The sequence below is a fragment of the Pan troglodytes genome, chromosome 7 (genome assembly GCF_028858775.2).
Source record: "Pan troglodytes isolate AG18354 chromosome 7, NHGRI_mPanTro3-v2.0_pri, whole genome shotgun sequence".
Lineage (NCBI taxonomy): Eukaryota > Metazoa > Chordata > Mammalia > Primates > Hominidae > Pan > Pan troglodytes.
The window spans coordinates 33,543,028-33,555,778 of NC_072405.2; the positions used below are offsets into that span (position 1 = coordinate 33,543,028).

The window sequence follows — 12,751 nt, forward strand, 5'->3', positions numbered from 1 at the left end:
CGGAGTTTGGGGATACAGGACTTCCAAATTAGGGCTTTCTAAACAATTTCCCTGCAGAGGATCCCCTAGCAAACGGTCTGATACTTCTGAGGACCCCACCTCCCTTGCACCAGCTCTCCGGTGATAAAAGTTCTGCTTTCCAGGCTCTAAGCGGTGGCCCCGGGAGATTCAGTCTGCCCTGAGTCCGGCTTCTCGCGCTCGCGGCACGGGTTCAAGCTCCAGGGGGTGAAGGCAGAAGTCAACTGCTCATTCATTCAACAAATATTTATTGCGCACCCGCTTAGTGCCAGGCACCGGAGGTGCCCCGAGCAAGAAGCCGCTCTCGCTGATCCGTTTCCGCTCCCCAAGGGTCCGGTGCGCGCCGTGGGAGCGCAGCCTGCATCCCTCGCCCACCGGCCGCCCGGCCTCGGCGTGCCCGGCTCCTCCAGCGCAGCCCTCTGTCGGGAGCCGGACCCCCGGGACCCAGCCTCCGGGGTATCAGCCGGGTGGGGAGGGCGGGAGAAAGGCAAAGTGCCGCCAGCGTCAAAGTCCCGCCGGCCCGGGAAGCCGCTCCAGGGAAGCGCGCGAGGCGGAGCCGCAGTCGGCCCCCGCCCGGCAGAGCGCAGAGAGCGGCGCGGGCGGGAGAAGCCGGGCGCCCGCGGCTCGGAGGCGGCCCCGGCGGGCGGAGGGCGCGGCCGGCGGGAGGGGCTGGGGCGGCGCCGGGAGGGGCGCGCACTGCTGCGCTGCCGCCCGGCCCAGCAGGTGACCGCGGGCGGCGCGGGCACGGGCACGGGCGCGGGCGGCGCGGCGAGGAGGCGGCCCGCGGAGTCCAGCGAAGTTTGGCGGAACATGGCGGAAGCGTCTGGGGCACGCAGGAGCGCGGCGCGGCGGCGGCCGGAGCCCGAGGAGCTGTAGCAGCCTTAGTCGCCGCCGCCGCGGGGCGAGGTCGCCGCCATGGCCCGCTGGATCCCGACCAAGAGGCAGAAGTACGGGGTTGGTGAGTGCGCGCCCCACCTTGTCCCGGCCCGACCCACGCGGCCAAGTTCGCGGACAGCGGCCCTGCCAGGTTTGCGCAGAGCCCGGCGGAGGACCCTGGCCGGGGGCTCGGCCCGGCTGCGCAGCTCTGGGAGCCGGGGGCGGTAGCGCCGGTGGGGAAGTCGCCCAGGGTTTGGGGACTCCGAGTGCTTCCAAGTGCAGCTGAGCTTCGGGACCGTAATCCCGCTCTTGCATCCCAATCTCCGGCACTTCACACCGGGGAAATGTCAACGCGAGGGGGGCGCGCCTGCTGCTCTTTTGGGGCCGCAGCTCTGTAGCTCGCCCCCGTGCGCCCAGCGTGGGTTTCACCTGGGAGTAGGTGACCAGCCCGGGTCGGCCCATGGACTGGTGCTCATTGTCCCAGTGCTTTCTGCTCCCCCCCTCCTTTCGTAGGTTCTTCTCAGACGCCCCTTAAGTGAGGAGTTGAGGGTGGAAAGCCGCCCTGCCCCCTTTCCTCCAGAGACTGGGATCTTGATGACAGTTGTGAGCTGGATGGAAACTAGAGTCGTGGCGTGGAAGTGATGGAAGGGACAGGAAGTTGTGGCACGGGAAGGGGGTGGCTGGCCCCTGGGGCTGTTTGTGCGCACTCATCCCCTAACGGAGCCTGTCTGGAGAGGGTGTAAGGCTGCCTTCCGGATCCTGAGTTTCATCCTGGAGACGAGAAGAGGACATTTTATTAAGGAAACGGTGCCAGACCCCGTGCTGGGCACTTGGCATTCAGAACAGCGGTGCTGGAGAGCCCCGGGTTGTGCGCAGGGGTTGCTGGTGGTGGTGCTTTGGCTCCGAAACAATAGATGTGCGGGGATTTTGACCCAGGTGGAAAGTCAGGCTCCTTTGGCTTTTTATCAAGGATTGAGGTTATTGAGGGCCTGTGGGAAGACTTCTGCCCTGAACGGGGTGATTACAATGGCAGTTAGACCTGGGGTGATTCCCTACAATAAACACGGCTGAGTGTGTTGCGAATTTTATCACTTCCTCTCAGATCCATTCATTTGGCCTGTTTGTAATTTAGTCTTTGACTTTACTCGCTTACTGAGGTCCTGTTTTTCCTCACCTCACTGGTTAATGAAGTGCAGTCTCAATTAAGAGCTACTCAACGTGTCTAGGGGCTTTTCAACTCTGTAGCCAGGAGTCAGGGTTTTTTGTTGTTGTTTGTTTTGTTTTTTAATAGTCTCATATTTACTATATTATTCTTAGGTTGTGATCCTTTATATATTTATTATTCTTTGTTTTCCCTCAATTCAAAAGACATTTTCTTTTTTGCTCTTAAGTTGCTTTTAGAATCTTAGTCTCTCCCTTAGCTGCATCTCAGAAATGGGTAGAGATGTTGCTTCTGCCTCAGGGCTCTTTTTTTTTTTTTTTTTTGGTTTGTTTGTTTTTGAGACGGACTGACGAGGGAGTCTCACTCTGTCGCCCAGGCCGGAGTGCAGTGGCGCAATCTCGGCTCACTGCAACCTCCACCTCTGGGTTCCAGCAATTCTCCTGTCTCAGCCCCCCTCCCCTAGTAGCTGGGATTACGGGCTTGCATCACTACACCTGACTAATTTTTGTATTTTTAGTAGAAACCAGGTTTCACCATCTGGGCCGGGCTGGTCTCAAACTCCCGACCTCAGGTGATCCGCCTGCCTCTGCCTCCCAAAGTGTTGGGATTACAGTCATGAGCCACCTCACCTGGCCCCTAGATGAAAGCATATTTACAATGCCTAATAACTACAGAAATGTTATCAACTCTAATTTTATCAGGATTAAAACCTCTTTGCAAAACTATTCAGTTGAGGGTAATTAATGCAAACATGTTTCAAAAATGTGGTTTTTATTGCCATAGTCCTAGGAGCAAGTATAATATGTTTTTAATATTTTGTTTTTATGTTCTGGAGTCAGTTTACTGTGTCACTTATCGGTCAAGAAAAATATTTGGGCCAGGTGCGATGGCTCACGTCTGTAATCCCAACAATTTGGGTGGCAGAGGCAGGAGGATTCCTTGAGCCCAAGAGTTCAAAACTAGCATAGCAACATGGCAAACGGGTCTTTACAATAAATACGAAAAAAATTTAGCCGGGCATGGTCGCCTGTGCCTGTGGTTCTAGCTACTGAGGAGGCTGAGGTGGGAGGATAGCTTGAGCCTGGGAGGTTGAGGGTGCACTGAGCCCCCATCACGACACTGCACTCCAGCCTGGGTGATACTGTGAGACCCGATCTCAAAAAAAAAAAACTATATATACATATATATAGTATATATATGTATATATACACACATGTATACACACACATATATGTATATACATATATATGTATATATACGTATATGTGTGTGTGTGTATATATAGGTATATGGAAATATGGGTGGAAATTGTGTGTGTGTGTGTGTGTGTAAAATATTTGGATTGCATTTCCAGGGCCTAGGTGTTAGGGAAACTGCTCCAGGATATAATTCTGAACGCTTGTTTCACCAGACATAGATTCTGGTTTGTCTGGGTTTGACAAAAGGACCCACAGTTGGGATAAATTAACTGAAGAGAGAAATCTCCATTGCTTATTCCTAAAACTCATTGTTGTTTTTGTCACCTCCTTGCTTATGTTTATGTCACCTCCCTGCTTGGAAGCTTCTCGTGGTCAACAGGATAAAGTCTGAGCCTCAGTTCCAAGGTTCCTATAATCTGGTTCAGCCTATCTTCAGCATTATCTCTCAAGGCTTCTTTCACTAGCTCTCCAATGCAGACCAACTGCCCTTCCCACTGTTGTGCAACATACCCTGCAGAGTCCCTCCTTTGGGACTTTGCTCCCATTGTGCTTGTCCCTGCCAGGAGTGCCCTCCCAACTCTGCCTCAGACAGCTCACCTTTCCTTGAGGGCTCAAATCCATTCCTACTCCCTTCTTCAAATTTGCTATTTGTCAGACTGTCCCAAACCTCCTTGCTTCTTCCTCGCAGTTCCTGGACTGTGCCATCCTTGGGTTCAGTGAATCAGACCATTGTGGTTTGGTATTCCTAGCACTCAACAGGTGTACCAGGTATTAGTGCATTCAGTTTGCTTGTCCTTGATGTTGGGGTGCCGTTCTAAAGTACACTAACCTCGCTTCTCTGGTAATTGAATGCAGTTTTTTCCTCTTCTTTTTCTTCCCATTAGGCATAACATCTCATTCACCCCAATATGGGTTGAATTTTGTTTGGTTAGATGGAGGAAGGGAGAGCCTCCACTCTGTCTTTATCTCTGCAAGTAAGAGAATGAGATATTCTGCTGAGAAAACAAGGAAGCATGGAGCAGACAGACTTGCTTAAATATAGTTGGGAAAATTGGCTTTCTGGACTTTTCTAAGTGTGTACTGGTCAGATTTGGTTTCTGGATGAAGGAACCGTAGGATAGTCATGTTGAAGCATTTGGATGACTCAGAGCTAGCTATGACTTTGCCTGTTGTGCTCTAAGAGGAGTGTGCCTCTGCAGAGCTAGTCTGTGTGAGGATAGAGCTTTGGACTCAGTATGAATTGTGCCTGCTGAAGCTGGCAGTCGCTACTGTCATATTTTATCTTGGTGCCACTCTTGGCTGTTCCTGACATATCCTAGATGTTTCTACAGGGACTGAAGTGCAGCCTGTCTGGGCTTTCTTAGTTCTTAAACAGCAGTGTTGGCTCAGGCTCTAGCATTAAGTGGATCTCAATGGTTTCTGTGTGTTATCAAGTGAGGTGACTGATCCATTTGATTCTTTAAACTTATGTGCTCTAGTACCCCAGTGTGAAGTGCTCAGTGGCTAAGTGTTCTTCCCTGGAGATGTGGAAAATGTGCTTTTTTTCTCATCTTTTTTCTTTCTTTGTTTCTCTTTTCTCTCTCTCTCTTTTTTCTGTTTGAGCATATGAAGATATAAAACACTTTTAAGCAAACATTAGTGATAAATATCCAGAATAGTCTGATTATAAAAACATTTATTTTTAAGTTTGCTTCCACACACGCCATTATGTAAAGAATAGCCCCAGATTAGGTTGACTATGGATTCTTTGCAAAGCTTTTTTTTCTTTTCTTTTCTTTCTTTTTTTTTTTTTTTTTTTGAGACAGGGCCTCACTCCACAACCCAGACTAGAGTACAGTATGATCATAGCTCACTGCAACCTGCCACCTCAGCCTTCCAAGTTGCTGGAACTGCAGGTGTGCACCACCATGCCTGGCTTAAGTTTTTTGATTTTTTAAGTTTTAAAATATTAAACTTTTAAAATAATCATTTTAAAGATGGAGTCTTTCTATATTGTCCAGGCTGATCTGGAACTCTTGGCCTCGTGTGCTCCTTCAGCCTTAAGCCTCCCATGTTGCTAGGATTACAGGGGTGAGCCATGAGTCTGGCTGATTTTTTTTTCTTTTCTTCTGAGACAGGGTCTCGTTCTGTAACCCAGGATAGAGTGCAGTGGCAAAATCATGGCTCACTGCTGCCTCAACTTCCTGGGCTCAAGTGACCCTCCAGCCTCAGCCCGCTGAGAGCTGAGAACTACAGGTGCGTGCCACCACACCCAGTTGATTTTTGTATTTTTTGTAGGGATGGAGTTTCACCATGTTGCCCAGGCTGGTTTGGAACTCCTAGGCTCAAGCAGTCCTTCTGCCTCAGCCTCCCAAAGTGCTGGGATTACAGGCATGAGCCACCACACCCGGCCTTATTCTTTGAAAAGTAGCTCATTGTTGCATGTTGGGATTTGTGATCACATATATTTTTATGATGTAACAAAAGGCAGTTTTGGGAAATATTTCTAGTTAGCTCTTCAGGTGTTTACTTGTTTAAAGCTCTTTAGTTGTTTAGAAGCGTCTGACTTAACAGAGTAGAGCTTTGAATGCTGATTTAAGACTGACTTCAGACTTGGGCTTTTGTTGTGATTTTGTTTGCTTGTTTGTTTGTATTTTGAGATGGAGTCTTGCTCTGTCGCCCAGGCTGGAGTGCAGTGGTGCAATCTTGGCTCACTGCAACCTCCGCCTCCTGGGTTCAAGCGATTCTCCTGCCTCAGCCTCCTGAGTAGCTGGGATTACAGGCGCACGCCACCACGCCCGGCTAATTTTTGTATTTTTAGTAGAGACGGGGTTTCACCATGTTGGTCAGGCTGGTCTGGAACTCCTGACTTCATGTGATGTGCCCGCCTTGACCTCCCAAAGTGCTGGGATTACAGGTGTGAGCCGCCGCGCCCGGCCCAGAATCGTGCTTTTTGTTAATGTCTTCAGGTATGTTGTTTTCCACCTGATTCTTCTCCACTATGGACATCATATTCCGTAGACTGTAGCTGGGGTGGTAGAACTGGGAGCGGCCTCAGGGAGTAAGCATCCTTTCCTTTAAAAGAGAGGAACTTGGTGCCTGAAGAGATTAAGTGAATTGCTTAACACCAAGGGTTCTTGCCTTTTTGGCCACATGAATCCTTGGCGGTCTGGTTAAGCCAGCGGACCCCTTTCTCAGAATGTTTTTATTTTATTTTTTATTTTTATTTTATTTATTTTTTATTTTTTTGAGATGGAGTCTCGCTCTTTCGCCCAGGGTGGAGTGCAGTGGCGCGATCTCGGCTCACTGTGAGCTCCGCCTCCCGGGTTCACGCCATTCTCCTGCCTCAGCCTCCGGAGTAGCTGGGACTACAGGCACCCGCCACCATGCCCGGCTAATTTTTTTTGTATTTTTAGTAGAGACGGGGTTTCACCGTGTTAGCCAGGATGGTCTCGGATCTCCTGACCTCGTGATCCACCCGCCTCGGCCTCCCAAAGTGCTGGGATTACAGGCGTGAGCCACCGCTCCTGGCCCAGAATGTTTTTAAATGCATAAAGTACGATACAAAGTTCCAAGTCACTGTAGAAATAAAAATTAAGTAAATTACAAAGGATAGAAAATGAAAACAGCCGTATTGAAATAGGCCGTGAAGGTGTTTTTCAAAGTTCGTGATACTGCAGTATATGTACTTCTTTATTAATGCATAAAGTACCAAGATCTAGTGACAGGTCTAATAACTACCATAATTTTGAATTAGTCACGAGCATATATGATTTTTCAAGATATCTGCAGTAACCATACTATGACATAAAAATCCCTGTTTTATTGGTGACAGTATCACAGACGCTACTAGTGCAATTGCGGTTTATTGGCTACAGTCGTAATTAAAGTGAGTGCTGAATGTCAGAAAATAGAGATGTAACTTTTTTTCTTGTTCAAGTCCGTGGATCCTCTGGATTTAACAGATTAAGTATCCTTGGCTGAGGATCACATAGCTAATTAGTTACAGTGCCATCTGAGCAACACTGTGATACTTGTTGACCACCTCTTTACACATAGCACTGTACCGGATATTATATAATTATAATGACCCGAAGAAGGCCTGGCCTTAACTTGGTCATGGTTTTTTTTTTTTTTTTTTTGAGACGGAGTCTTGCTCTGTCGCCCAGGGTGGAGTGCAGTGGCGCGATCTCGGCTCACTGCAAGCTCCGCCTCCCGGGTTCACGCCATTCTCCTGCCTCAGCCTCCCGCGTAGCTGTGACTACAGGCGCCCGCCACTGCGCCCGGCTAATTTTTTGTATTTTTTAGTAGAGACGGGGTTTCACCGTGTTAGCCAGGATGGTCTTGATCTCCTGAACTTGGTCATGTTTTAACAGCATTGAGGCTAAGAACAAAAGGAAGAGAGAATTAGTATTCATTGAGAACTTCCCTTGTGAGGTACCATTCTGAACCCTTTATTTTAGTATGTTCCAGGGACATGTGGGGTCTTGGAGACACGTTCAGAATGGGGGGGGTCCATGAAATTAAAACTTTCTTTTTGCAGTAATGCTAAGACATTATTGGCCTGTTTACATTCTCATTCTCTCGTTAGTGTCTCGTGGAGTTTTCCAGAGGCTTTGCAAAGTGTGATATGGCCACTGATGGAATGCAGAGGCAGCTATAAAGACCCAGCTGCCTATAGTGAAGTCAGACATTAAAGAGACTTCCAAATATGCAAAACAAAGCCACGCTTCCAAGTGTTTTTCTTTGAGAAAATAGTTCTGTTCCTTGAAAATATGTATTTTTACAACATGTATTGGATTTATCATAGTTATTTTAAATTAATTACCAACTACTTTTTGAATGTTTCAATTTGAATTTCTGATATGGCAAGTTGTGATAGATGTCACCCACATAGAAGCTCTTTGGGGGTTCTCAGTAACTTTTAAGCAAGTAAAGGGGTTCTGAGACAAACATTTGAGCTGCTTTACCTGTTATTTCATTAAATCATTGTGGCAGTGGTATGAAATGCTGTTGTCCCCTGTTTCTGATAAAGGAAACGAGGTTCGCAGAAGATGAGTTTCTCATCCATGGCCATATAATCTCGCTCCATAAACAAAATCTTTTTTTAAAAATTATATATATATTTTTATTATACTTTAAGTTCTAGGGTACATGTGCACAACGTGCAGGTTTGTTACATATGTATACACGTGCCATTGTGTGCTGCACCCATTAACTCGTCATTTACATTAGTTATATCTCCTAATGCTATCCCTCCCCCCTCCCCCCACCCCACAACAGGCCCCGGTGTGTGATGTTCCCTTTCCTGTGTCCAAGTGTTCTCATTGTTCAATTCCCACCTGTGAGTGAGAACATGCAGTGTTTGGTTTTTTGTCCTTGCGATAGTTTGCCGAGAATGATGGTTTCCAGCTTCATCCATGTCTGTCCCTACAAAGGACATGAACTCATCCTTTTTTATGGCTGCATAGTATTCCATGGTGTATATGTATCACATTTTCTTAATCCAGTCTATCATTGATGGACATTTGGGTTGGTTCCAAGTCTTTGCTATTGTGAATAGTGCCACAATAAACATACATGTGCATGTGTCTTTATAGCAGCATGACTTATAATCCTTTGGGTATATACCCAGTAATGGGATGGCTGGGTCAAATGGTATTTCTAGTTCTAGATAGCTGAGGAATCGCCACACTGTCTTCCACAATGGTTAAACTAGCAAAAACAAAATATTTAACCCATGTTGTGTTTCCCAAGTTCCACTTGTTCATCGTCACCTTGGTTTTGCCCTGTTCAGGTACCACTGTGTAGCATCTTCAGGGCTATTGCTATACCCATTTCCATCTGTATTCTTTTTTGTTTTTCTTTTAAGAGATAGGGTCTCACTGTGTTGCCCAGGCTGGAGTGCAGTGGTGCAATCTCGGCTCACTGCTGCCTGGACTTCCTGAGCTCAAGCGATTCTCCCACCTCAGCCTCTGGAATAGCTAGAACTACAGACACACACTACCATGCCTGGCTAATTTTTGTTGTTGTTGTTTTCGTAGACACAGGGTCTCACTGTGTTTCCCAGGCTGGTCTTGGGCTCCTGGGCTGAAGCAGTCCTCCTGTCTTGGCCTCCCAAAGTATTGGGATTACAGGCGCCAGCTACCACGCTCAGCCTATACTATTTTCTATGTTATATTTTCTTTATATTGTCTGCTTGTTTTCTTTTTTAATTTTAGCAGTTACTGAAAAAGAAAGCCTTATCTTTCTACCACTACTTGCTGTAGAAAAGAAACAATTGTAAAAATGAAAGCAACAAAAATAAAAGGGGTGTATTAGATTCTGGCTGGATACTGTTGCTGTCAAGCCTAGAGCCCCAGACCTGCTTTTTCTTCATTAAAAAAGGAGGAAGCTGATACCCAATGGAATCTTTCTCTTCGGTATAGTGTCCATTCTCATTATTCATGGTAATTATGTTCTACTTAGTCACAGTGAACACTGAGTTAGTGAATACTGACCCGTTGCTCCTAGGGGAGAGGCAGGGTTCCTGTGAGCCTCTGGTCACAAGCTTTTCATCAGCCGATCAATACATAACCTTATTTTATGTGTGTTCGTGTTTAAAGTTACCTTATTTAACATATATAGTTGGTTCACTAACATTGAGCCCATGGCAAAAAGCACTGTAACTCATGCCTGAATGAAGAAACTTATCTAACGTGTATTTTTTTTTTAAGGCACATTACAGCTTTTTTTTTAGCATTTAGGTACTTAGACAGCACTGTAGCACTATGCTTGGGACCATTTTAAATAGCAAAATCACCAGCAAAAAGCACAAAAATGAGGCCAAATGTGGTGGTTCACACTTGTAATCCCAGCACTTTGGGAGACTGAAACGAGAGGATTGCTTAAGCCCAGGAGTTTGAAACCAGCCTGGGCAACGTTGTGCAACCCCGTCTCTACAAAAAAAAATACAAAAATTAGCTGGGCATGGTAACATGTGGTTGTGGTCCCCCTACTTGGGAGGCTGAGGTGAGAGGATCATCTGAGCCTGGGGAGGTGAAGGCTGCAGTTAGCTGTGATCGTGCCACTGCACTCCAGCCTGGGTGAGCGAGTGAGACCCTGGTCGAAAAAAAGGCAGAAAAATAAGAGAAATGTGGCAGTAAATAGACCCTGAAAAAGACACTTGTTTACAATATGTTAGCTGAAAAAAGAATGCAGAGCATCACCTTGCTCACCCTTAGCTAGGAACTTGTGCAGGAGTATTGGTTTTAAGGTTCCATATATATTTTAGTGAGTAGGTGAATTCGCAAATATGGAGTCTGTCAACAATGAGGATCTACTGTAGTTTCACAAAACGATAATTGAAGCCGGGCATGGTGGCTCACACCTGAATCCCAGCACTTTGGGAGGCTGAGGCGGGTGTATCACCTGAAGTCAGAAGTTCGAGACCAGCCTGGCCAACATGGTGAAACCCTATCTCTACAAAAAATACAAAAAAAAAAAAAAAAATTAAGCCAGGTGTGGTGGTGCTCACCTGTCATTGCAGCTACTAGGGAGGCTGAGGTAGGAGAATCCCTTCAGCCCAGGAGGCGGAGGTTGCAGTGAGCCAAGATCACGCCACTACACTCCAGCCTGGGTAACAGAGCAAGACTCTGTCTCAAAAAAATAAAAGATAATTGAAAATGGAATCACTTCCTTTCCCCATGTGTTTGTTTTTGTTCACAGATTGGATGCAGTTGACTTTACTTCTGGAAACATTTTCGTCTCTAGACTTTTGATCCCATTTCTCCACAGTTTTCCTCCCATATCCCCACCCTCCATCCTCCCTGCTTTCCCTCCGCTTTGCCAGAACTTTAAGGCTTGCCATAGCCTGGCTGGCTTTTGTGTCTCCTTTATCTACCTGATACCAAGTGATCTCATCCCCCGCCTTGGCTCTCATTCCCATTCATTTGCTGCAGCCTTCCACATGGATAGCCCCAGACCCCTTCCCTGTGCTTCGGAATCACATACAGCTGTTCACTGGGCGTCTCCCAGTGTTTTTCTTAACAGGCAGTCCCTGCTTCCAGAACAGAAGTTTGAATCCTCTCTAACCCCAGAACCGCACTTCCCCCAGTTTCTTGCTGTCTGTGCAGTGGCCCAGGCAGAACACGAAGAGTCACCCCACATTCTATCTGTCATCAAGTGCAGTCTGTCCTTCCTCCAAAATATGTCCTCAGATTACCGCTCCTGATGTTTCCATTTCAATGCAAGCCTGCATTAGCGTCTGCAGGGCTACTGCAACGGGATTTTTTTTTTTTCTTTTGGAGACGGAGTCTCGCTCTGTCGCCCAGAGTGGAGTGTAGTGGCGCAATCTCGGCTCACTGCAACCTCCACCTCCTGGGTTCAAGTGATTCTCCTGCCTTAGCCTCCCGAGTAGCTGGGACTACAGGTGCGCATCACCATCCCTGGCTAATTTTTGTATTTTTAGTAGACACGGCATTTCATCTTGTTGACCAGTCTGATCTTGAACTCTTGACCTCAAGTGATCCACCCGCCTTGGCCTCCCAAAGTGCTGGCATTACAGGAATGAGTCACCACGCCCAGCTGCAATGGTCTTCTAACTGGACTCCTTACCACTTTTTTTTTTTTTTTTTTTTTTTAAGATGGGCATCTTGCTCTGTTGCCCAGGCTGGTCTTGAACTCCTGGCCTCAAGTGATTCTCCTGCCTCAGCCTCACAAGTGCTGGAATTACAGGCATGAACCACCAAGCCCAGCTAAGAGGAACTTTTTAAAGGCAAGAACCTGACATTGCCACCCCTGCTTCCACCTTCCCATTGCAGTTGGGATGGCACTGAAGTTCCTGGTCATGCCCTCCAGGCCCTGTGGGATCAGACCTGCCGCCTACCTCTTTCCCTTCTGCATTCCAGCCACACCAGCTTTATTTCTGGTTTTTGAACTCGCCAAGCTCAGCTTGACTCAGGACCTTGGCACTTACTCCTCCCTCTTATGGAATGTGTTTCCCTAGATCTTTAGATGTCCGGTTCTCTGGTCATATTGAGGTCTTCCTTCAAATAATCACTGCTTAGAGAGAACCTTCTCTGAGAAGAACCCTAGCTGCATGATCCCACCTCCTTGCTGACACCTCAGAATGTCTAGCCCTTTTCCTTTATTTATTTGTTAGTGTTTACTGTCTGTCTCCCATACTAGAATGTAAAGTTATGAGGACATGAACTCTTTTTCATCAGTGTGCCCCAGCCCCTGGAATAGCACCTGGCTCATAGTAAGTCCTCAGTGAATATATGCTGTATGAATAAATGAATACTGACCCCATCATCTATTTAAATTCATCTTGCTTACCATCAGCAGGATTTTGCCCACACTTTGGAAAATACCACCCTGTGTGTATTTCCCATGAGAGAAACATCAAAGGCAGAGAGAAAGGGACATTCAAGTAATAGAGAAAATAGATTTAATAAACTGCATAAGCAAAAGATTACATGAATCCTGTGGGGTGGGTGAGGACTTAGAATCATAAATGTTGCATTATTAGATGGAA

General features: G+C 47.0%; 1 protein-coding gene and 1 long non-coding RNA gene across 4 annotated transcripts in view; both read left to right on the top strand.

Moving 5' to 3' along the window:
* The first annotated feature begins 713 nt into the window (after positions 1–713).
* Positions 714–12,751, top strand: part of DOCK5 (dedicator of cytokinesis 5) — a 229,664-nt gene continuing 217,626 nt past the window's right edge. For 2 of the 3 annotated variants that reach the window (XM_519666.8, XM_009455048.5), the window contains exon 1: positions 714–976. In XM_519666.8, coding sequence (XP_519666.2) covers positions 934–976 — 43 coding nt within the window. In that variant the 5' untranslated portion in view covers positions 714–933. The remainder of the gene's footprint in view (positions 977–12,751) is intronic. The other variant, XM_063816247.1, reaches the window with a different exon arrangement.
* LOC134810671 (uncharacterized) lies at positions 7,596–7,957 on the top strand. Its single transcript, XR_010159230.1, has 2 exons — positions 7,596–7,671; positions 7,826–7,957. It is a non-coding gene; the product is annotated as an uncharacterized LOC134810671 (long non-coding RNA).